We start from the raw sequence: 26,506 nt of genomic DNA, 5'->3' as shown, positions 1-26,506 counted from the left end.
TCTATCTGTTTATTGGTTTGGTAATTTTTAACATTTTTTTAAATTTTGAGCTCCAAATTCTCTCCTTCCCTCCAGTCCTTCTCCCATCCATTGAGAAGGCAAAAAATATTACACCCATTATGAATATGAAGTCATGCAAAACATATTTCCATATTAGCCATTGCAACATTAGTTTCTCAGACCTTACCTTATATGAAGCTCATTCTCCCATCAATGTGTTTTTTTCTAGGGCAGGGGTTCTTAAACTCCCTAAATTTGTTTTTTAAAATATTTTGAAATTTTTATTTCAATATAATTTGCTTCCTTTGTATTCTATATATTTTATTTTGTTCATTTGAAAACATTATTCTGATGAGTCCATAGGCTTTACCAGACTGCCAAAGTGGTTCATGACATGGAAAAAGGTTAGAAATCCTACTTTAGGAGTGTTTTGTCAGTTGGCTCATTTTCTATATCTCTCTTGGGAATATAAAGGTACTGCTTCTCTACCAATCTCTTACCCTATATGGGCTATTCAGGGAGGACTAGCACCTCTGGTGTGAAGGCTTGCCAAGCCCTTTCCAGGGCTGCTCATCTACCTTTGGTGTCCACCTGGCACTCAAGTCTCACCTGTGGCCCCTGGAAGCTGTAGCATGTGCACCAGCCATACCCTGGTAAAACCATCTTGACAGATGGGCTAAACCAGATGGAGAATAACCAATGGGCTTCAGACCCATTGATGAGTTAGATGAAGTCCTCAAAGACTTCCCTTGGAGGAATGGGCAGATGAAAACAATTTGTTACAACTGCTATGAAAGCAGCTAAAGCAGGTGCTGTGGAGCATTTAGAGCTCTGTCAAACATGGAAGACACTAAGATCATCTGCTGCCTCCTGGGCCATTGCCAAGTGTCCTGCCTTTGTCTTGCTACTGGACTTCCATGACTCTGGAAGATAGAGTTGAACTGACGACTGTACAACTCTGCCTCGCTTAAATCCAGTTCACAAATGAGTCAAGACATCACCCTGTGACATCACTGGTCTCCTTTGAGAACGAAAGATGAACAACACCAGCTGCCATCATTAACCTCAGGAGTCAGGATTTGTGGCCACCAAATTTTCCTAATTTTTATATCAAACAATTGGATGTACAATAGAACTGAATGTATTTCGGTCACAGTAATAACGCATGAGCAAGAGTCACTTTTGACTAGAGGTCTAGGAAGGGAATAGGCTTTTCCCACATGATTCTGTCCATTCCCAGAAGGGAGAAGAGACAGAAAGTGCATAGTTCTGGCAGGAAACGGGGCTGATCCCTGACCAAAAAGGGAGGAGGGGGAAAAGATTGGATGAGGGTGATGTTTACCAGCCCATTCCACTATGGACTTCTTTTAATAAGAGACAGGATGGGTTGTTCCTCAGTTTCCAATTGCCATCCTTTACAGCAGCAACTCACAAGAGTCCCAATATGCAAGAGATGGGGCAAAAGAAGAATCCCATGCCAAGATAAAGCCCCTCTAATTCGCAAGTTCAGGCCAGAATTTCACATGGCTTAGGAAGATGAAATCTTTTTCTCCCTTCACCCCAGAGTCCTCATATCATGTTCAAACTTTACTGTTTTTGTAACCTGTAAGTAAAAATCCATTCAGGTGTCCTAAGAACTTTCAGCATCAGAGTCTCAATGGCAACTCTCCCAGACTTACAAACTTGAGACTGCATATAAATGATTTCATTTCATCATTGACAAGGGCTGTGAAGGAAAAACAATGAAAGATTCTAGCAGTTTTTAGATTCCGTTGCTTTAATGAGCAAGAGCCAAACCTTTGACATCACAGAGCCCTCATGCAGTCACAAGGTCCAGTGTTTCCCTTGGACAGTCAGATACTTGAAGCATGGTTAAGATGCAATGTCCATTGATAGTACAGTTTTAAAAAAATATCTCTCTACACCATTTGTTTGTTTTAACACACCTATGAATCCAAGCATCATGAGTTCAGGTATCTGCATCATCTTTTTCTCTCATTCATATTTCTTAGCAGAGACATGAAATAATTAAAACCTAAAGAGTCCTCATGATTGGGACAAAAAGCTATGACAAATCATCCATAATTCTTTTCATGTCTCTTTGACCTTAAAAGATGTCACTGTCCTAAAGAATATCCCCAGGAAGTATCACAAAGAATCACTTGTGAATAATGAGCAATTTCTCATATTCTAGATGTTAGTAGATTTGGAAAAAAAAAAGTCCCCTCTACATTGGGAGCTGCTTTTTACCAGAGTGTCTTTGCATAGCTCTTAGAAACAGCACTCTAAGAAGAAAAATAAGAATAATCTCCTTTGCTTATTCAGTTCTTTATCTGATTCAGCATTCTGGTAACCTAGAGACTGAAGTAAACAAAGGGCCCTCTGAGACAGCCAACTAGGAGACCCATACAATTGATGGCTCCCTATCAGATGCTGCTGGTGCCACACGGAAAAAAGCAAGTATTGCAGAGTCTTGATATTTGCGGGGAGAACATTTGGCTTTAAGGTCTTTCGTAATGTTGATGTTATTTAGAGGGTTCCAAAACATACTGACATAGGACTTAAATCAATCCCCACAGAAGAGACTGGATACTAGGAAAAGGCAGTTTTTAAAATGAGTTTTTATTGATGTCTTTTTTTTAATATCAGCAAAAATTTTCCCCAAGATCCTTCCCTTTACTCCTCCCAGAGAGTGATCCCATATAGCAAATAGTATTTTTAAAGGAAAAAAGAGAGAAAAATTAAAACTGACCAAAATATCACAGAAGTCTGAAAATATGAGCAATGTACCACACTCATAGACCTCCTGCCTCTGCAAAGAGTTGGGCTGGGGGTACTTCTAATACCAAGCTCAGAAGTTGGTTATCAGAATAGTTAGATAGGCATCAGAATCAGATAGTCAGGTAGAACTGATAAGTTCTGACAAGGAACTTCTGATGTCTCTTCTTTTGAGCCATGCCTATTTTTTGTAAATTTGCAGCATTCATTTTTGTTTGTGTGTGTGTGTGTGTGTGTGTGTGTGTGTGTGCAAGCGATCTCATTCTTTCTGTTTATATTGTTGTAGTCATTGTATATATTGTTTTCTTGGCTCTGCTCACTTCATCCTTCTTCAGTTTATGTGGAGTTTTTCATGCTTCTCTGTATCCATCACATTTGTCATGAGGGTAAAAAAAAAGTTCTAATTTAATGGTTTTTTGGATTGTGGTATAGGACTGTCTGGTTCCCTTGACAACAGTATTTCTAGGCTAGAGTGTCAAAAAATGAGGTTAGAAGAGAGAGAAGGAAGATGGTTCATTCTGCTGGACAAGACCTGTGAATTCCATTGCACAGTATAGGAACTTCTGGAGAGGAAACTCCTTCCACCAATGAATGCAAATTAGTACCTGCTCTACTTGTCCGAGGTACTGAAACAGACATTCAGTGACTTGCCCAGGGTCACATAACCAGTAAGGGTCAGAATTTGAGCTAGTATACAGGTCTTCCTGGCTCCAAGACCAACTCTCTTATTCCGCAATGCCTCTCTAATTGATTTTTTTTGGGGTAGGCAATTAGGTTAAGTGACTTGCCCAGGGTCACACAGCTCATAAGTCTAATTGATTCTTAGTGAAAGAAAAAATCTTGCCCTTCCTAGCCTCTTCATCACCAGTATGGGGAAGAGGCTAGATAGATATAGCATTTTTCTATTCTCCTCTCAATCGTTTTAAAGTAAAATAATTAATAATAATAATAATAATAATAATAATGATAGCTGGCATTTATATGGTGCTTACTATGTTCCAAGCACAGTGTTAAGCACTTCGAAAATATCTCATTTGTAGGTGTTATGTCTATTCTGTCCTTAATAACCGCCACAGCACTAGTACAGTGATTTTTCTGTCAGAAGTAATTCAGGGAAAACCTGGATGATATGCTTATGGAGACTGAAGGAAAGAGAAGCATTGTGGTACAGCAGAAATAGCAAAGAAAACAGTCAGAAGACCCGAGTCCAAAAGCAAGCTACTTTAACTCTCAGGTCTCATGTTCCTCATCTGTAAAATGAGGGAGTTTGATTGAGAGGACCTATGTAATTCCTTGCAGCTCTAAATCTAAGCATCTAGGAGCCTAATAAGGGCAGATCTGTTCTTTCATGCTCCCTGCCCACAATGCAAACTGTGCACAATCATGTAAAAAAATCTGGATTCCCAAGTGTTGGGTGGAATAGGTAAATGGGGAAGCTACACAGCCAGGGGCAAAAGAAAATCTTTGTTGTAGTAATTAACTTGGACAGCAAGGCACTGTTACTGAGATCACCCATAGGTCATGGGAAAAGCCCTTTAGTACCTAAAGCTTCCTTTTCATGGTATTTGTATGAAGGACATTTGCCTATTTCTTAGAAAATATTTCTTCTCCAGTAAACTAGGTGGCACAATATGCACAGAGCACCAGACTGGGATTCAGGATGATTCATCTTCCTGAGTTCAAATCTGGCCTCAGACTCTTACTAGCTGTGTGACACAGGGCAAGTCATTTAACCCTGTTTGCCTCAGTTCGTCATCTGTCAAATGAGCTGGAGAAGGAAATGGCAAACCACTCCAGTATCTTTGCCAAGAAAGCCCAAAATTGGGGTCACAAAGAGTCAGACAAGACTGAAAATGACTGAAATCTTGAATTAGGCTTTGGTTCTGTGTTTGGCTGAAGTGCTAGCTATACAGCAGCCACACACATGTACACACTTATTGGCATGAAATGGTCAGGTAGCAGAAACTAACCAGCAGAAAGAGGGATCTAATCGAAATGTTCTCTGTCCTCGGGCAATTGCATAGCTCTGCAGTCTCCTCAACTTGGATGTTTCCTCCAGTGATGCAGATTTTAGCCCATCAATGCCTCTCTATCCTAAGTGTATAATGAATGCATATATATATATATATATATACAGGCACATACATATACATATATATGTACATATGTGTGTGTATGTATGTGTGTGTGACACACACACACACACACACACACACACACGTAAATTCACCACAGAGGATATACCCAAATGCTGGAGGCTTCCCTCAGTTTCTTCTGACATTGCAAAGAAACCAGCAGAGTCCTCAATCTGTCTACCTGTTACCTTTCATTCTTGCCTAACCAGTCCATCTTTTTTTAAATATAAATGTCCTTGATGATATCCTTTTTTAATGAATACATATTTAATAAATAGATATCCTTTATAATTAGTCTATTATTAGCAAGTAAATATAAATTTTTAAATATTTTTCCAATTACATGTAAAAATCATTTTTAACATTTTTTAAAATTTTGAGTTCCAAATTTTCTCCCTCCATCCCTCTTTGCCACCGCAGAAAGAACTGTTATAACTATTTTTGTACATATAGGTCCTTTTCTTTTTTTTATCTCTTTGGGATACAGACCTAGTAGTGGTATTGCTGGAGTAAAGGGTATGCACAGTTTTAGAGCCCTTTGGGCATAATTCCAAATTGCTCTCAAGAATGGTTGGATCAGTTCACAACTCCACCAACATTGCATTAGTGTCTCAAGTTTTCCATATCTCCTCCAATGTTTGTCATTTTCCTTTTTTGTCATATTAGCCAATCAGATAGGTGTGAGATGGTATCTCAGAGTCATTTTAATTTGCATTTCTGTAATTGATAGTGATTTAGAGCATTTTTTCATATGACTGTAGATAGCTTTGATTTCTTCTTCTGAAAACTGCCTGTTTATATCCTTTGACCATTTATCAATTGGGAAATGATTCCTATGCTTATAAATTTGAGAATTTATTTGAGAAATGAGGCCTTTATCAGAGAAACTTGTTAATCTCCTTTATTCGAGTTTGACTAGACTGAAGTGAAGAAAGAAAAGGAAACACGCATCTATTAATACTTGTAATGCTTATTAAATGTGGTAGTGTACTGTGCTAAGCATTTCACAATTACCTCATCTGATTACTCACAACAACCCTGGGAAATAGGTATTATTATCATCCCCATTTTATAGTTGAGGAAACTGAGGCAAACAGATGTTAAACAATTTGTCCAGGTAGTATATAGTAGTAATCACCTGAGGTTAGACCTGAACACAAGTCTTTCTGGCTCCAGGCCCAGCATTGTATCCATCATGGTACCTTGGGAAATAAAAGAGAGGTTGGGACCACATTGTCAAGGACTTTAAAAGACCAGCAAAGGAGTACATAGTTGATCCTAGAGGCAAAAGGAGCCACTAAAGTTTATTAAGGAGGGGAGTGACAGGGGCAGATCTGCACTTAAGAAAAATAACTTTGCCAACAGTAAGGCAGAGAGACCAGTTTGGAGGCCACTGCAGGTCACTGCAATACAGGTTCTTGCCTGTATGGGTTTATGATGGTCCATGTTCAGTTGGTGGCTGTATGACTACAGAGAAGAAGGTAGATGCAAAAGATGTTCAGAAAGATTTGACAACTGATTCATTACAGGGAGTGAAGAAGATGGAAGAACCAAAGACAATGAACTTGGGAGAATGGAAGAATGGTGGTTTGATGGAAATAGGAAACTTTGGGAGAAGAATGAGACTAGGAGGAAAGATATTTAACCCTGTTTTGGACATGCTGATATTGAGCTATCTTCAAGACACCCAGGTGACATGTCCAAGATACATGTCAATTGAATACCCTATTTTTGTTTGTTTTTATTCTTCTAACTTTGTACTAATTTTGATTTTTGCTCTAAAAAGTGAGTTGTCTCATTGTGCAAAGATCACTGATTCAGGAATGACTCTCACATCAGTAATGAATGATTTCTTGTCTGCTAAAATACAATCAATTTTATTTTCCTGATGTTGTTTGGTGTTTGCTTTGTGACTCTTTTCTCAAAGTATTTATCATATAATGACAAGAGGCTTCTGAGTAGTTTATAAGTCTTTACCCTCTCTCATTTTTCATTTGTAGCTATAGGTATGTATAAATAGATATTCATATCTATTAAAAATGTAGTTAGTATATATGCTGTGTTAGGGAAGTAATATTTCTGTGTGCATATATGTATGTGTATGTTTGTGTGTATAGTTACATATGTGTGAGTATATACACACATATATATTGGAAGGGTATTTTTAAGTATGTATTAAATTAACCAAGGTAATAACAAAATTCTTCAGTTTGTGCCACCTTTTGAATGTTTTTTTTCCTCCTGTGTATCTGTTTTATTGATACTATTTTCTTTCTTTTCTTTGTTTCTTTCTTTCCTTCCTTTCTGTTTTTGTTTCTTTCTTTGCGTAGGTAAAACTACTAAATTGTTTTCATTAGTATTTCTCTTATTAAAAGTGTTTTCTGAACATGTTTTCATATGGTTGGTGATAGCTTGCATGTATATTTATGAAAAATATCTGCTATATTCTTTGATCACTTATTGTCACTTATATATTTATATCAATTACCTATATATTTAGATATCAGACCCCTTTATCAGTGACATTTGCTACAAAGATTTTTCACGATTAATTTCTCTTCTAATTCTACCAGTATTGATTTTGTTAGCACAAAATTTCTGATTTTATGCCATTGAAATTGTCTACTTTATCTTCTACTATCACTTCCAAACTTATTTAGTTAAAATTCCAACTCTTACCATAGTTGTAAAAGTTCCTTCTATTCTCATTTAGTTTTTTATCATGTAACCTGTCATAGGGAGCGTCTCTATGCCTATCTCTATATGACCATTTATATTTAGTTCATCGATCCATTTAGAGCATATTAACATATCTCAATTAAGATATTGGTCTAACCCTAATTTCTGCCAGATTCTCTTCTAGTTTTCTAGTAGTTTCTGTTGAATAGAGAATCCTCACCCCAATAATTGGTGACCTTGAATTTATTCAACTCCAAGGAACAAGATGACCCTCCCAGGCTACTTAACTCAAGCCTTGACTAACACTACCTCTCTTAGACTCCTCTCCCCTCTGATTAGAGGAAGATCCCTATGCCTTCCTTTATAAAGAGCAGAAATTGGACTCTCAGATCACTCCACTCTGCATGTACTGCTCTGCCTGGTTTCAACTCCATAGAACAAGATGAACCCATGCCAGGTTCCTCCTGGTGCCTCCCTTTCTTGCTTCCTTTTATGTGTTATCTCCCCCTTTAGAGTGTAAGCTCTTTGAGGACAAGTATTGTCTTTTTTTTTAACTCATTGTATCTCCAGTACATAGCACAGTGCCTTGCACATAGTAGGCATTTAATAAATGTTGATAGGATTGGATTAGTAGGTGCTTAATAAGTGCTTCTTGATGACTTGAATTAAGGTTTGTTACATGTTTTCCCTCACAACTGCCTGATGAGATAAGTAATGCAAGTATTATTATCCCTATTTTATAGATAAAGCAAAACATTAAGAGATTTACACGGGTTCGATTTTTCCTGTTTTGTGTTTGGAGGTTTCACTAGTATAAAAGGATGCTGATGTGGAAACTCCCTCTGAAAATGCAGATATATACCTGCCCTGCTCACCAACCTAAAGTCTTAGAGCATTGACTGGGGCAGTAAGGAGTTATGGAACTTTTCCTGAGTCATACAAGCAGTGTATGTCAGAGGCAGGGATCGAATTTAGGTTTTCTGAGATTCTAAATCCTGGCCTCTTTCCACCCTGTCACACTACTTCTCTAATAATAATTACACTAATCAAAGTTGCCTGATGCTAAATACAGTGCGTGTGTACCAGACACCAGCTTGTAATCTACTGAAATAGAATGCCATTCTTACTAAACTTCCAGTACTTAAATAATGCGGTGATTTTTTTTTTTTGGTTAAAATTAGGGTAAATATGTATGCCCTCTCTCTCTCTCTCTCTCTTTCTCTCTCTTTCTCTGTGTGTGTGTGTATTCACTTAGATACACACACACGTATATGTATACATGTATATATCATATATATATATATATATAAGCATACATATAGGCATATATAAAATACACATTACACATACTTAACTTTTTATTTTTTTTCTTTTTAACCTAAACCCATGATTTCATTGGTAAAGGAAAGTTGAGATGTCAGAAATCCATCCAGGAGTGAAGACTGGCACTAGTCTATGATATAGTTTTAGAGAGTAGACTTGGGGCATGGAGTGGTCAAGTGACTTGCCCATTGTCTCACAGCTAAGGTACCAGAAACAGAATTGGAACCTAGGTCTCCCTGATTCCAAGGACAGTCTTATATTCATTCTACAATTCTACCTCTTCCCTCATAAAAGTATTTTTAAAATTATAAGTATGAAGATAAACACATTATGATTACCATAATTATTTTCTCATACCTTCTAATATAATATCATCTCATTACATTGCATGTTGTGTTTCCAATTTTTGTATGCCCAGTTATCTTCAATCATAGTAATTTATGGACAAAGTTGTTGAGTATACCTGTACTTTACATTGGGTACAATAATCTGTCATTCGAACTTTCTTGGAACAAAAATACTTGAATAGATTTTTTTTCACCTTTAGTCAACATGCCAGAAATAATTCACTATGTGATGTTACTCTGAACTAATTGAACCATTCCACAGATAATGGATGTTTGACTCATGACTTCTGAACTCTTATTGTTAAAGGGCTTTTTATGAGTTTTGCTCATTTAAAACATTAGTAAATGCCTCCACATTCCAGTTCTTCTTCAGAAAAAGGGAAGAGCTATATGTTTTAAACAAATTGAATTAGCATTAGCTGAATAGCTCTGGTGTGATAGTCAACAGGAAAATGTTTAACAATATTTGAAGATTTTAGATTACGTAGTTGGGTTTCAATTTCACATAGTGAGTGATAGATATCACAGTTATAGGACACTAATGACCAATGTCTTTCTAGATTTGGCTTTTGATTTTCATCATTAGTGATATAAATAAGCCACAGAAGAGATTAAATGAACTTCCTTGATGTGATGTATAAGGTATCTACTCTCTGAAATTCAAATGTTTGTAAAGCTGATAAAAACATCTTTAAAAACTGTGATCTTTGTTTTAGGTAAGATTTCCTCCAGCCAGAATGTCAACTGAGAATTCCACAGATCTGGTTCAGTATGTTCCCAAGTAAGTCTATATTTCCAGTAATTATAACTACTTACTCTATTGTTTAAATGCCTACTTGTAGACTCAGAGGTCTATACAAGAAACCTGGGGGTCATCTTAGTCTATTCCTTTGCCAACAGTGTAGATGGAACTAACCCAGTACTTTCTTTCAGCTCTCCAGAGGAAGCAAATTTTGCAAGGAGAGCAAATCTTGGTGAACTTTTTTGTTATTATAAATTAAATGAATAAAATTCCAGAAGATCAGATGTAGCAAACTATGAATTTCAAGATAACTGTGATAACCCTTTGTAATGAAAGCAGGGTGGGGGAAGGGAGAGAAGGTGAAGTGTAAGTAGGCAATAACATAAAAAAAATTTGCCTTCTGTTATTCATGTTACTACTTTGGTCAGCTTTTAAAAAACTGGATCTCATTCAGAGTATGTCTGCAAAGAAATAATAACTAACGGACTTTAGTGAAAATGGTTAAAGGTGTGACCAAACCATAGGCATAGGCTAAAAAGTGTTAATGACCCTGACTCATGTCCTTACTTTAGATCCTCTTGAAGATAATTATGCCTGCTGAAATGAAGCTTTGAAAATATTTATTAGCTTGGAGTGTCAGATGAGAAATGGAGAGAGGAGGGTCCCCACATCATTTTTTGCTAAAGCATTCTGCAGTGCAACAAAACCTTCTACTACTACATACATCTCCCAAAGTTCATACTTAAATTTCTTTTCTCTTACCTCTTCACTGCCCTGGGGAGGGATATACATACACACACACACACACACACACACACACACACATACAACATTATGTGTACTTTAAAAAGAATGTATATTCCTTGCTTCTCTTATTTAGTTCTCTCCATATATGTGTTAATTTCATTTTATTTAATAAACTGTTCAGATCCATGATTTCTTTATTGTTGATGATCTTTTATTGGTCATGTCCTGATAATGGAGTGATAAAGTCTTCTATTGTTATTACATTTTTGTCTCTTTCTTCTTGGGTTACTGCTAAGCTTTATTTTATAAATTTAACTAGCTGTTCAATTGTTTTACATATAAAATAAAAGTGTTACATATTTGTTATACAGTTTTTTTCTTTCACCATTATATAATACCCTTGTCTGTTTCTTTTAAGGTTTTCTAGTATGAGTTCTATTTTATCACATACTAGTACAGTCATTCCTGCTTTTTTTGAACTTGACATATTTTAGACTGACCTCCTAATTTAAATCTAGGCACTTTTTTTCATTAATTTTTTTTCCTATAAGCAATAGATTGATAGGGTTTGATTCTGGATCCATTTTGTAACTCTAATTCTTTTAATGGGAGAATTCAAACTTGTAAAACAATATTAGAGTGACATACAACTCTTCAAAAACTGTGAAGAAAGAAAGTCAAATCTGGACAAAAATATATAAAAACATATCACATCTATGTAAGGGAACATTTCTTTATGGATAGAAACTATTTTATTCACCATCATATATACCTATAAGGCTATATATTGTGCCTTAGGCATTTTTAGGAACTATATAAACATTTACTAAATTTACTTGAAACCCGTTGTAAGGAAGAAGAAAAATCAATTCTAATAGAAACCAAGTGTATTTGGTTAAAATCTAATGGTTGTCTATAGACTAAGAAATGAAAAAGGAATAAAAATCATTGAGAGATAGTCAATGGATTGTATTTCTTTGTGTAGCTAAAAAAAAAAGTATAGGGGAACATGCCATTTCCTAGAAAGTTGTAAGTACTAATACAAAGAGAAAGGTTCACTGTGATAGTCACAATGCCTTTCCAGCTTTTTCTCCCTCTATATTTCCCTATAAATCCCTCCATTTGGCCAAATTAGTTTATTCACCATTTACTAGACCTGCCATGTACTTTCCTGACTCTGTAGCTTTGCTCACTCTATTTTCCCTATCAGCCAACTGTGTAATCTAAGAATCATCAGTATAGAAATGATCATTGAATCTATGAGAGCTGATGAGATCATCAAATGAAATAGTAGGGAAGGAAATGAGAACTGGGCCCCGGACAGAACCCTAGGTTCAACCACAATTAGCAGCCATGACCTAATTAAAGATCCAGCAAAGGAAACTTAGAAAGTGTGGTCAGGTCAATAGGAGAATCAGGATAGAGAGGATAAAGGGAATAAAAATCAAGGAAAAGAGGGAGATCAACAGTGTAAAAGACTACAAAAGGGGTCAACAAGGAAGAGGATAGAGAAAAGACCATGAGATTTGGCCATTAAGAGATTCCTGGTAACTTTCAAGAGAGCAGTTTCAGTTGAATGATAAGATAGGAAGCCAGATAAGAGAGAGTTAAGAATAGAGTGAGAGAAAAGAAAATAGGGACACCCATTGTAGACAGCCTTCTCAAGGAGTTTAGCCACCAAAGGAAGGAGAGATGTAAGATGACAGCTAGTGGGGATGGATGGATCAAGGGAGGGTTTTATTGAGAATGGGGGAGACATGGACATATCTGTAAGTAGTAGGGAAGCAGCCAGTAAACAAGGAGAAATTGAAGTTAAGTGATAGAGTGGGCATAAAAGAGAGGTCAATCTGCTGAAGAAGAAATGGAAATGGATTGAGGATGGAGGCAGAAGAATTTGCCTAGGCAGGGAGAGATGGGGGGAAGGAGGTGATAGTGACACAAGTTAACTGAATGATGTGAGATAAGAAGGAGGGCAAATGAGGGAGCTCTCAGGGAATGGTCTGAAATTTTTCAGCAAAATATGAGGCAAGGTTCTCAGCTGAGATATTGGGAGGGAGTTGAGGAGAGTTGAAAAGCTACTGTGGTGAGTCAATTAGGGAGGTATAAAAGAATTGCCTTGAACAATGAAGATCCAGTTGAGATTATGTAATATAAATTTGTAGTGGACCCACTTAGCACTCCAAGTCAATCACTCTACCTACTACTGCATGCTGTCTTTAGAAAATATTCAGTCATATTCAAAATAATTTTAGGGGAAGGGGATACAGAATGCTTGTGTAATATTAGGAATCAATTCTGGATGCAAGGGCCTGCACATCCTTCCTCTCCTTCAGGGGCCCTTCTGCTCTACATCTACCTGAGTTCAGTTCTGGGGGATCTTTGCCTCTAATAAGAGGGACAGGAGTTAGACTCCCTTATCTCATGCTCTTTGACCCACTACGTCCCCACCCCAATGCTTCCATCGACCAATTCTTTAAAGCTTGATTTCTTGGTTTATGCCTAGGTCTCCCCTGTATGAATCAGGCATGGAGCTACTATTTATTTCCTACACACACAAAAAAATGTTAAAATACAAAAAAAAACTCTTACAAGTACCCATTGACAGAACAACTTAAAACAGGATTCTGTAACTTACAACTACTATTATAATCTCTTCCAGGAAGCTAACAATTAAATTTGACCAAAATGTAAAGCAATTTGTGAGACCAGTAAATAGGCACGGACACATCCTCTGTACTACACAAATAATTCCCAGTCATCTTGCTCAATGAAGCAACTCCTAGTTTCCTCCAGTCATCTAGACCCAAAGCACCTCTGGACCTCTCAAACTCACCAGGTCACTTTCAGGTCTGGACACGTCTATCACAGCAGTGATGTTTGGTCATCCATTCAGGAAAGCAAACCTAAAACAGAAAAGGTGTCCGCAGGCTAAGGTACAAGCTTACCTAGTAGAGTCCCCCTATTCCAGCTTCCATGAGAGAGTGATTGACATGATGCTGTGGTGGGGAAGAGCCAACCCATCTTCCATCCATTATTAGAAGTCTCAGAATTACATGATGCCAAGAGGTTGGGCTACATGATTTGTAAGATCCCCTCTGGCTCCAACATTTTATGATCTATGAAAATTTATTTTCCCTTGAGATTTAGGAGTTTTAACTCTGAAGATCCTTAATATGATTTAAAACTTTGTAGATGGGATATTAAGGTGAATATACTCTATTATTCATGGTGAGTCTACCTCTTATCCTAAGTTTCTAGAGAAAATAGGGAGATATAGAAATGAAGTAATTTCTACTGGCAGCCCTTTAGGCTGAACTGTAGCCAATATATGTTTCAATAATTCTCACAGGAGAATATTTGGGGGAGGTAAAGGCCCTCTGGCTGACTACTAGTGCTTTATATTTGAAGTCTGTGCACATAAAAGTTTCAGCAAGTCAAATGGGTAAAATGATAAATGATTTATTATTTCTTCTTATGAGTGGAATGAGGCATCCAGGGTCTGAAAGGAGTTGTTTTCAGGGATTTTTTTTTTTAGTGTAATGGCAGTCATTTTATTATACAGTGATACATTACTTTTGCCACTACGTTATGAAGACTCATATTTCATGATCATTGGTCTAGTAATATTTTGATACATCAGAAGGTAGAACAAAAATAAGATTATCATATTGTTTGGGGATAACTCAGATGGGTCATCTAGTAGTGTTTACGCCATAGAATGATTAAGTCATTTTAATTAAAGGCAGCAATTATGGTGTAGCAAAAAGAAAGAGTTGGGTCAAATTCTACCTCAGACATTTACTGTGTGACCTTGAGCAAGGCACTTACCTATTTGGGGGTCACTTTTCTCATCTGTAAAGTTGAGAAAACAGGAGTTGGAGCATTTGCTTTGCATGGTTATGATATGAATCAAATGACAGAATGCATTTAAAGTACTTTGCAAACTTTAAAGAAACATGTAATTATCAGATTTTAGGAATCTCATCTCTAGACTAAGTTTCCAGAGCCATATCAAAAGATCTGAAATAGAAGGAATGAATTAGCAAAGCAGCAAAGTTGTTTGGGATGTGTGTGTATGTGTGTCTGTGTCTATGTGGTTCCTGCTTGATTCATTTTCCTTGCAGGAGCCCTGAGAATTTTCCTTATTTTTAATATTACCTTGCTTCTCCTCCTTGGTTCAGGATCACTAAGTGATGTCTCTGACAGGAGATTATGAAATGGCTTCAAGGCCATCCCTATAAGAAGTGGAAATGATACACTTTCATTAAACAGCACCTCTAGGGATTGGAAAAGATCAAATGCTTTTCCTAGGACAAGAGGGACCTTGAATCCTCCTCCTGGGAAGACCATTACAATATCTGAGTGAACCTGGGGTCCCATCAAAACCTTTAAAGCCAGTCTAAGATATACAGTATAAGTCATACCTCATCCCATCCCTTCTCTCCCTCTTCCCACTTCCACCAAGTTTGGCTTGTACATAAAATCTGAGTTTGGCATTGTTCCCACTTACATTTGTCTGATTTGCCTCTGGTTTCCCACCTTAGGGGTAGTATATGGAATCTGTGATACAGCACTGTGAGGGACTGTCTGATGTTGGCAGTTGCCAGGTGGACATTGTGGCAAGAGTAGGGTAAGATCTGGGTATTTGGAAGTCGAGGCAGGGGCTGTGGTAGGCAGAGTCATGGTGGACTGGGATGGGCTGGGTACGGAGAAGCCCTGAGGCAGTGGGCAGTGCTATGTGAGATAAGCTGGGTGCAAGGAAGTAGCCAGAGCTTGTGCTCCTGAGGCAAGGGGCGGTGCCACGTGGGAGAGGGACGGCAGAGAACGAGTTCCCTTTGCTTAGTCCCCTCCCTATATGCAACGTCAACCACAGACGCCTCCTTCCTGTGACCTTCCTGACTTCCTGGGTCCCTTTGTGTAGCACTGACCCCAGACGCCTCCTTCCTGTGTCCTTCCTGACTTCCTAGGTCACGTACTATGTCTATGTACTAATCCCAGACGCCTCCTTCCTATATCCGGTCCTAGCCTCCTACGTCACTCCCTCTCCCTTGGTGTGCTAAACTCAGACAGCCCCTTCCGGTATCTGACCCTACAATCATTGGCTAGTAAGCGGGCTGGGGAGGAGGGGCTTAGAGGTACTTAAGGAACGAGCGTGGTCAGATCACGCGCTCTCTTGGCTCCTGCTCTGTTGCTCTGGCCTTCCTGCTTGGCCTTGCTGTGATGGCTTGCTGTGATGGCCTCTGAATAAAGCTCTGGTGTTGGCGCCTCCCGATGGCTCGTCTCTGTGTGTTTATCCAGTTGAGGACCGAAGACTGATGAGTGAGTATGACTCTGGCAGCCTGCTCCTTATAGGAGGAGTGTTCGGCGCGGCCGGCATAAGGTTGGCGTGGCCGGTACACAGCACCACAAGCTTTCTGCCCCCATTCCCTGCCCAGACTCACTTCTCTTCTTCCCAAATTGTGGTGATGAAAATTATCTCACATTTATGCATAGTTTTGAGGTATGCAAAATACTTATATACCTGTGCTGGGTGCTATGGGAGATGTAAAGATTAGTGAGATACATTCCTCCATGGAATGTTTCCATGACATCAATGTAACTCCCCTAAAATTTATATTGATGTTTTCCTATTGGGTTGAATGACAGATCTACAACTTAGCCAGCCACATAACTATTGTATGCATAGCCATACATACAAGGTTTTTCTTCTGTTCTTCTTTGGCCATAATCAGAATGCTGTATTGGAAAATCTTACCTCTGACTGTTGACCCAAAACCAAAAAATTTATTGTGTCTCTGAAGTAGATTTGTCTGTTCACAAAAATAGAGCAGAAAAGAAAGTGGGACATTGCATATATCCCTGCATCTGTAGTAAGTCATTAAAATCATATAGAACTAGTGCCTCAGGTTTGTTTGTTTGTTTGTTTGTTTTTTTGAAGATTCTATCCTCAAAAATGTGTTGCATTTTTTGCTTTCAATAGTTTTGAAATCTATAGATGTATGAGTAAAAAAAAATTTCTCTGAAAAAATCTCTAAAATTTTTTCATCTGGGGTTAGCAATTTCTATCCACACTAGACCAGCAAATTATATTGCATTTTCTCACCTTGACAGCTTAAATACAAAATTTGGTGACCTTTTGATAATTTAAAAGAGATGGGTGCCAAAAAAGCAAAAAGATTATATATGTCAGAAGAGAACCACAAAGATCAATAAGCATTACAAGTACTGGGTACTGTGCTAAACATTGAGGATAAAAGTGTAATAGGTAATTGAGTAAGTCATCAAATCACCCCTCCCTGACCAAAGTAAGTAACAGTATGCCATGTCAGGTAAATGCATCAGGTGAGAGTAGATCTCAATTCTTCAGTAGGTATGAACAAAGCCTGAACACCTTCCTAGGTTCCACAGGAAGTCTGCTCCAATTGGCTGAGGACCACTGTAATGCATTGTAGTGGCATTATAATTTATATTGTCCAATTATATAAAACCAGGGAGTTAGTTAGAATCATGAATTTAGTGGAGCCATGAGCCAGGAGAGAAAGCCACCCTGGAAAAGGAATGACTTTGGTTAGAACTTTTCATCACCCAAGGCTATTTCTCCTCCTCTTGGCTGGATCTTGTAATCTTCAAAGGATCTGGAGGATTTGGACATTTTACTCCATGTCTAACAGCATCCTCAAAAACAGTTTCTACAGCAGGATCCTAGAACAGATTGCACTTGATGAGGAAATCGGAGTCAAGGCTTGACAAAGGCAGCAGAAAATCTACCCAAGACCAAGTGAAACAAGTTGAGAATTCCAACAAAAGGACTTTCAGGGGCTGTGAGTTACACTTTTTACTACATGTGATCTCTGAGCCTGAGTCTGCTTTCCCTTGTATGGATTCTGATTATACGGGCAGAAGAGTGTGTTATAGTCTTCTGGAAGGAATGTTTTGTACTGTTAGTTGTGAGAAGAGACTCCAAAATCTAAAGTAGTTTTAGAAAGGAATTTATTAGTTCATTTGGTTCAAGAGGAAAGAGAGCCAGAAGATGTGGCTCCCTCTCTTCAAGGCTTTGTGAGATTTCAGGCAAAAGTGTAAGGGACATTTGTCTGATTGGCTTTGCATAAGCGGTAGGTAGTCTCCAGAAGTGTGGTTTGAGATGTATATCAGCAGGTAAGTCAATCTAATGTAGGGAACCCAAAACACAAGCTTTGGGTGGACCCAAAACAATACCTGAGTGCCCCTGAACAAACACTAGGTATTTGTTCTAAGCATCTAAGTATTCCTTACAGCCATCTGGCTCCCCTAGAGCATCTCTGAGGTCAGCCTGACCTCTCCAAATAAGCTTTGGGGTTGAACAATTTCTAGCCACATAAAGCTAGGTTCAAACAATATTAGTAAATGATAAATAACAAACTTTTTCCATGGTACCAATTATTTTTACTATACCACTTCAGAAAATACTTCTTTGCAAAATGTAGCTGACTTTATGAACTGACAATCATGGCTAGAAGCACACTGATAATCCTTGCTGAAAGCAATACTCATGAATTACAGTATTAAAGATGTTGGCCAAACCCTCAGGGCTCAAGCCCTGAGGAGGCATAGTGCCAGGTCCTGAGGACTTGCCCATCAGTGTGAGTGTACACTGGGATAACAGCTCAAGAACTTACATAAAGAAAGGCAAAAACACAGCCCCTACTATCAACGAGATCACATTCTAATAGAATTACTAGATATATACAAGATAAATATATTGTAAATGGAAATTAAGCTCAGAGAGAAAGCACTAGTTCTTGGGAGGAGGGGGAGGCAAACAGGAGAAAAGGCTTAACACAGAAATCAAGATTAGAGTCGAGCCTTGAAGGAAGCTAGGGAATCCAGAGGGCAGAGGCAAGGAGGAATAACATTCCAATTATGGAGGATAGTTGGTAAAAAGGTACAAAGTTGAGAGATAATGTGTCTTGTGTGAAAAATATCAAGATCAGTGTAGCTGGATATGAGAATATGTGGAAGAGAGTAAAATGTAAAAAGACTAAAAAGATAGGAGAGTACCAGGTTATGAATGGACTTAAAGGTTGAATAGAACACTTTCTATTCGATTCTGGAGTAATAGGGAGCCCCTGGGATTTATTGAGTAAGAGGATAACATAGTCAGACCTGTGCTTTGGGAAAATCATCTTGACAGCTCTGTAGAGATTGGAATCGAGTGAGGAGACACCATGCCATCAAACCAATTAGATGGTTATTGCAATAGCCTCCACATGAGGCAATGAGAGCCTGTACTAGACTGACAGCTGTGTTAGTAGAAAGGGGACATAATGAGAGATATTGTCAAAGTAAAAACAATCACACTTCGCTACAGATTGGATATGTGGAGTGAGTGCAAGAGAAGAGTCAAGGATGATGTCAAAGTTGCAGGTCTGGATGACAAGGGGGATGGTAAGCCCTCAACAATAATGGGAAAGTTTGGAAGTGTTAAGGGATTGAAGGAAAGGATAATGAATTCTGTTTCAGATGTATTGAGCTTAAGATGCTTACAGGATTTTAGTTTTGAGATATCTAAAAGTTGGGTGGGGATGTGGGCCTGGAGCTCAAGAGAAAGGTTAGGGCTGCATATAGAAATTTGGGGATCATCTATATAGAGAATCCATGGGAGCTACTGAGATCACTGAGTGAAACAGTAAAGACGAAGAAAAGAAGAAGGCACAGAACAGAGCCCTGGAGGTTACCCACAGATAGTGGAAATGATCTGGAGGAAGATCTAGCAAAATAAACTCAGAAGGAGGTCAGATTGAAGAAGAACCAGGAGACAGTAATGTCAGAAAAACCTAAAGTATCCAGAAGAAGAGGATAGTCAATAGTGTCAAAGTTGATTTCAGGTCCAGAAGGATGAAGACCGAGAAGACTATGAAATTTGGCAATTGAGAGATCATTAGTGACTTTGGAATACAACAATGTAAAAAACAATGATACAAAATAATCAAAAATGAATGCTATGGAAATTATAATAACCAAATTTGATCCCAAGGAAGAAATATAAGCATACACTTTTCTTCATATCTTTATAAATATGAGGGACTATGGGTATGGAAGACTGCACATTACATCAGACATCTTCATTTTGTTGGTTAGTTTTGCTGAACTATTTTTTCCCCTCTTTTTTATTCTTTGGTAGTAGGAATGGCTTTCAGGGAGGGGGAGAAATAGCAAAGGAAATTTAGGTGATGTAAAAACAAATGATATCAATACAAATGGATTAAAAAATATAAACCAATAAATGACAACAGCCAAAATAAAACTAAAAAAGAAAATTTGCCCACATCCCTTTTGGGCTGGCTGCCCCCATAGAATTCCAATTCATGGGATCCTACTTTTTTAAATCTGGAAGCAACAAAGGATTTTGAGCAGAGGAAGTGACCTGGTTAGCTGTAAGCGTAAGGACCTTTGCATAATCTGACAGAGGTATGGAGGATGGACGGGAAGGTGGAGAGAGTAAAGCCAAGTATGCCTGTTAAGTAACCACTGAAATGGCCTAGAAAAGAGATAATGAACACCTGTATTTATGTTAGGGTAGTGGGAATAGAGAGATGAGAAAATATGTGAGAGGGATTTTGAAGACCAAGCTCTCGGGCAGTGATTGGATACAAGAGAGGATAGAGAAGAAAGACTCAGAAATAACCCCAAGGATTTCAAATGTGGGAAGTAAACTATTAAGTGGTGGCAATACTAACAGAAACAGAGAAGTACAAGTAGGTTTTGAGAAAAATATCATAAACCCTTCCTTTGTCTCATTCCACTGCTTCTACTCTCATCCAAAGCCTCCTTCCTGGTGTTCCTAATCCTACCCTATCAAGCAATATGCCTGTGTGCAGCTGGCAGATAAATTTTCCTCAAATACTCCATTTTTCATAGAACCGCTGACTATTGAAACTATCATAGAGTTCAGCTAGTCTGTGTTCCTCATTTTATACTCTCTCCATGTTGAAAAATCTCCTATGGCTCCCTATGTCCTACTGTATCAACTCTAACCACCTCGGCCTGACTTTCAAGATACAATGTCTCATTTGATATCTCCTCCAACTTTACAACATATAACTTCAACTTCCATCAGCCCATTTTCCCATGAACACTCAACACTGATTTACAACTTATTTCTTCATTTAATCTACTTTCCTTGCTATTCTACCCTCTTAATCCGTAAATTATATCCCTTCTTCAAGTCCTACCTTCTTCATGATGAAGCCATATTTAGTTCTTTGATCCTTCCATGGTCTCCCTCTGCTCTGAAAAGGGGTCCCTAGCCAATGCTAGAAAGGGAAAGACTAATATCAAGGCCATGAGGTGCAGGCTCAGTCATTTACTCTTTCAGAGTCAAGGGCTAGGGCTTTGTTGTATGTGGACATTTATCACTAAGGCATGTTGGTTAAAAAAGATTTAATTCATTGAAACCTCTTAGACAACTGTCTTGCAGGTGGACAGGATCAAAATGATTCCTAAGGCAAAAATAGCCTTGTTTAGACGTGTTAAAGACTTTCTGTGGTGTGGGGAACCTGCGAGTATATTTAATGCTAAGATCCCTGGACTCCCTATCAGGAGTTCTGGATTCCAACCCAGAGCCAAAGTTGACTTATATGTGTCACCATATGTAAATCATTTAATCTCTCTGAGTTGCAGTTTCCTTATCTGTAAAATGCTCTGCTTACTTTATGAGGAAAGAGCTTTGTGAGTATTGAAGTGCTGTATAAATATGGCTTGTTATGTTGTTATGGAGATAATTTATTAAAGCAACACACCTTCTCTCCTTATTGTCCTCTGAAATCAGTGATGGCAACGTGTTTATAGAGAGCCATTCTCTCTTCTGGCTACAGTTTCCAATGACCTTCATGCAGTGAAAGCTTTATCTTTCATTTAGGATAAATGTTGTAAGCAACCACTGCCACTAAGACTAATAAAGGCTGACCCATCTACTAAGCTTCTTAAACCAGTCCAAGATACATTGGTTGCTGATTAGAGGGGTACTTGTGCCTGATGACAACAGACATCACAAACAGAGGAAAACAAACATGAAGCAGGAAGAAAGAAACAAAGAGCCTATTTTGTTCTATGAGTGTCTCTTGACATAAAAAACCAGGAAGAAAATAAATTTTTTGAAGATCCTCACTGATCTCTTCAAGTATTCTCTCCAGTGTTTTTAAAAGAAAGAAAAAAAAAAAACAGCCAGGATTGGTGGTGCACACCCATAGTCCTGCTGGAAGAGGGGAGAAGGCAGAGGCTAGCATACACTTAAGGAGTTCTGAGTCACACAGAGCTTTATAAAGCCAGTTGGTTGTTGGCATTAAATCCCGAACTAATATGGGGAGCCCCTGGGAGCACTGGCCACAGGGGACACACTGGCCCAGGCTGGAAATGAAACAGGTCAAAGCTTCCATATTGAACAGCAGTGGGATTAGTCTCATGTGGGGCCACTGAACTTTCAGCCTAGGAGAGATGAGGAGAGCCAGTCTCAAAAAACAAAACCAAGGGGAAAAAAAAAGTTTTTGTTCCAGTGATGCTATGAGAGAAGTTTGTCATTATTATCTACAGGACTTAAGCACAAATGTTAAACTAGTCCTAGCAGGAAGGAGTTTTAAAAAGTTTCCACATCTATAAAATAAGGGATTTGGACTAGACAACTCCTAAGGTCATTTCTAGCTAATAAATCTCATGATCTCCAAGGTTTGTTTGGATTTTATTTTTTTTCTAGGAGAAAGATGAGAACAAGGGAAAACAAGACAATTGTATACCGATAAATTATGACAGGCAGTCATCAAAATAAGCTTTTTTCTCTATGACCAAAGTGTCTTTCTAACCATTCCTTTAATATAATTTCTTGAATCTCTTAGAAACTCTAATTCCCTTCAAAGCACCACTCAAACACCACTGCCTATAGGAAATCTTTCCTAATCTCCCTAGGTGCTATTCCTCCCTTCCACACCCCCTCCCCATTACCTTATATTGATTTTATGTATATTTTTCGTACTTGTCTCCCTCTACAAAACATAAGCTCCTTGAGGGCAAGGATTATTTCATTTTGTTTTTTCATCTACAGTGCCTGGCACATGGTACACACTTAATAAATGCTTGCTGATTGATTGAAACACATGTAAGATATAATTACAAAACAATCCAGCAGTTGGAGGTACAGGTTCCTCTTGATCTTCTGCCTAAGATTGTTAATTTGATTTTGAGTTACTTTAAGACTTTACACATAGCCACCTCCACATTTGTGAATAGACAAGCTTGACTCCCAAACTCCTATATCTCAATCTAGGTTAAAGTATATTTTTATATTTATCGTATATCTGTTTATACATAGGGGTATGCTGGCAAATATTTGACAACTGGCTTTCTAAAAATGTGCAATACACTATTAGGTTTAATTTGCATTATTAACATTTTGCTCCATCACTTTAAGTCTAGACAATCAACAAAACAATAAATCAAGCCTTGATTTGTAGTACTTGTCTATTTCCAAGGTGTAAATGAGCACACTGAAAGTTTGAAAATTGGTTCTCAGAATTGGTACAAGCTGGCTCCAGCACACCCCTGGATTCATCATGTACTTAGTAACACGGTTGTGGTTGGATGTTCTGTGTAGTAGAGAAAAAAATTTTAGGAAGAATAATTCTGATTTCTTCCCTAATGGATTTCCTCCCCAAACCTTATAGCACAAAACTGCTACATTGTAACATACCATTTGTTTATGTGGGAAACATTAAATATGCATGATATGATATTAAGACAGTGAGATAGACCTGCTTTTTAGAAGGAACATAAAATCAAGATTCTGACCACAGTGGTTCTTAAAAAAAAACACTCATCTTCTTTGTTTTGTTGAGGTCTGCTAATTCTATGAGTTGACAGGTACTGGTGGAAAGGAGAAAGGAACAGGCAACAAGAATTCCAATTTGATTTCTTCTTCCTCAAATTTATCAATATAAAGTCTTGATTTCTATTTTTTTCCTCCTCTGTCCAGGGACCAGCCTTTTCTTCCTGCCATTCCATGGAATCCAAGATATTCCATAGAAGAACGACTAGCTAGCCAGGAGAGAACCATGGCTGTTCTTCTTGAACAGGCCTTTCGCATTAAGGAGGAGATCTCATCTTGTCTTCAAGGGAGCCATGGATTCCAAAAGGAGGAGTCAATGGCCAGGCAGCTGCTGGAAAACCACATCCAGACTATCACTAGCATTGTCAAAAAGCTCAATCAAAACATCCAGGTGACTTCTTTTTTTTTTCCCATTGGGTGACATCACTATTTAACTAGGAATATCTACTATCAGTACCATTTTTTAAATGGCATAAATGTGTTTCCCTTGATATAATGGTAATTGGTTAGTGCTAAAATTATCACATGAAGGAAAGTGCTAGAACCAAATTGGAAATTCCAGTTTCTAGAGTAAATCCAATTGAGGGCTTTTTGGAGCATGGAGGAAAAGGAAGAACAGAGGAAGCAGAGACCCTAGTATACTCCACGTCTGGCATGTGCCCCAATCTCTACTGATTCCACACCTGGTTCCAAGCATGTGGACTGTGGCCTGAGCCCTCAGGCCAGGTGGTACATAGGGTTTGCCCCTATAAGATGCACGTTACTAGTATGGCTGTAAGGGGTCCTGAGAGGGGCAGGATAGCAATAGGAACTTTGGAGCAGGGGAAAATTGAGGGAGGCAGTATACTTCTTTCCCCCAGGAAAATGGCACCACTATATTGGCCTACCCCCTTCCCTCCTCCCTTGTCCACTGACCCAGGAAGAAAGTGTGCCCCTACTCACCATCTACACCTGGATGTCAGCACCCTGGGACAAAGCTCCAGTTAATGCCCTAAACGCTGTGAAAACTGGTAATTTTTTAATTTTATTATATCTGCCAAATAGGAGTTTTTTAGATTAAATCTAATTAAATTAAGTACAAACTAAAAAGGTAAAAATCCTTAGAATGTAGTTTAAATAAATCCATTGAAAAACTTGAAAATAAGTTAAGAAAACCAAGCCATTTGAGAGCTCACCTCTTGAAAGTTTCACCAGAGAAGATCACTACACCCTCCTACAACATGCCCCCTTTGGAGGGAGAGACAGGCAGACAGAGACACAGAGAGAGAAACTAGCCTGGACAGATCGTAGGTCTGACTCTATATGCCATCTCTTATTATCTTATATTTAAGGTCAAGAAACCTTGAAGACCCATTTTTTTTCTATACCTATAAAGACTATTCTTTTTTTTCTTTTTGGTGAGGCATTCAGGGTTAAGTGACTTGCCCAGGGTCACACAGCTAGTAAGCATCAAGTGTCTGAGGCCCGGATTTGACCTCAGGTCCTCTTGACTCCAAAGCTGGAGCTCTCTCCACTGTGCCACCTAGCTGCCCCCTTGTGAGGACTATTCTGACAAAACATTTGCAAGAATGTCATAGGACCATAAATTTAGAGCTGGAAGGGTCCATAGAAGCTATCAAATCCAACCCTCTCATTTTATAAATGAGGAAACTGAAGCCCAGAGAGGTTAAGTGATGCCCAGGATCACACAGCAAGTTTATGGGTGGAATTTGAACCTTAGTCTTCTTACTCCCTATCCACTCTGAAAATATCTAAATCAAAACATCTCCTTTAAAATTTTACTTTAATTTAGAGGAATACTTGGTTAGTACTAAAGTGATGGAGGATTATTATTTGTAGTTAAGGAATAGTAATTTAGAGATTGCCAAGATATTAGCCAGAATATTCCAAAGCCGTCAGCCTGAGTTAATGCTGCTTCCAAAAGTAATTAAAGTATCCCTAGGAGCAAATTAAGCACTACAAGTCAGAGTCAGTCAACTGGCATTTATTAAGCACCTACTAAGGGCCAGGCATTGTGCTAAGCACTGAGGATCCAAAAAAAAAAGGGCAAGCAACAGTCTGCTCTCAAGGATCTCACAATGTAATGGGGAAACAACATGCAAACAAGATGTGTGTGTGTGTGTGTGTTTGTGTATAAATTAAGGGTAGTCTCTGAAGGAAAATGCTAAGATTAAGGAAGACTGGGAAAGGCTTCTTGCAGAGGGTAGGACTTCTACAGATATTTGAAGGAAGCCTGGGAAGCTTTGAGGTAGAGATAAGGAAGGAGAGCGATCCAGGTGTCGTGGCTTGGTGTTGTGAGATAAGAGTCAAGTGGAAGTCATAAGATGGACCCAGAAGGAGTTACATTTTTGGTGGACCAGAAGAATATAGAAACTTAACATTAGCACAAACGTAGTTACCTTGAGGATCCAAATCTTTGGAAACTGAAAATAGAATGAGATTACTAAAACCATCACAATTTTTCCTGAAATTTTCATTATATTCCATTCACTAGTTATTGGGAATAAAGGTTTCTTTTCTCCCAGTGACTGGCTCTTTTGGTTTCATTCTGTAAAGAACAAAATAAACCAAAGCACTAGCCAAATAATATAAAACCTCAAAAGTATCTGAAAACCTGCTATGGGATTCATATTATTTGAATTCCCAATTCAAACCAGTTAGTGGAGAAGACTAGTCTGAATTAGTGAGAATCTAGATTACAAGACAGCTTTTTAAAAATAAAAGTCAGACTAAACCATAATGAAGTATGACCAAATAGAGGTCCTATTGGTAGTTAATTTTCATTTAGTAGTTAGTTAATTAATTGCATGCTGTTGAAATATATTACATATTGCATTATAAAATATAATTGTATACTGTTAAATGAATACTGTTAAAATACTTTAAAACTTTCTTATTCTAA

General features: G+C 38.2%; 1 protein-coding gene across 1 annotated transcript in view; it reads left to right on the top strand.

The window, feature by feature from the left end:
* The first annotated feature begins 2,381 nt into the window (after window positions 1–2,381).
* FAM81B (family with sequence similarity 81 member B) overlaps window positions 2,382–26,506 on the top strand; it is an 84,355-nt gene continuing 60,230 nt past the window's right edge. Inside the window, exons 1-3 of the mRNA XM_027838497.1 lie at window positions 2,382–2,456; window positions 9,979–10,043; window positions 23,752–23,995. Of these exons, the coding sequence (XP_027694298.1) occupies window positions 10,000–10,043; window positions 23,752–23,995 (288 nt within the window). The 5' untranslated portion in view covers window positions 2,382–2,456; window positions 9,979–9,999. The remainder of the gene's footprint in view (window positions 2,457–9,978; window positions 10,044–23,751; window positions 23,996–26,506) is intronic.

Source organism: Vombatus ursinus, unplaced genomic scaffold (assembly GCF_900497805.2).
Source record: "Vombatus ursinus unplaced genomic scaffold, bare-nosed wombat genome assembly UNPS02014828.1, whole genome shotgun sequence".
NCBI classification, from domain to species: Eukaryota; Metazoa; Chordata; class Mammalia; order Diprotodontia; family Vombatidae; genus Vombatus; species Vombatus ursinus.
This window is presented reverse-complemented; position numbering and strand designations above follow the sequence as displayed.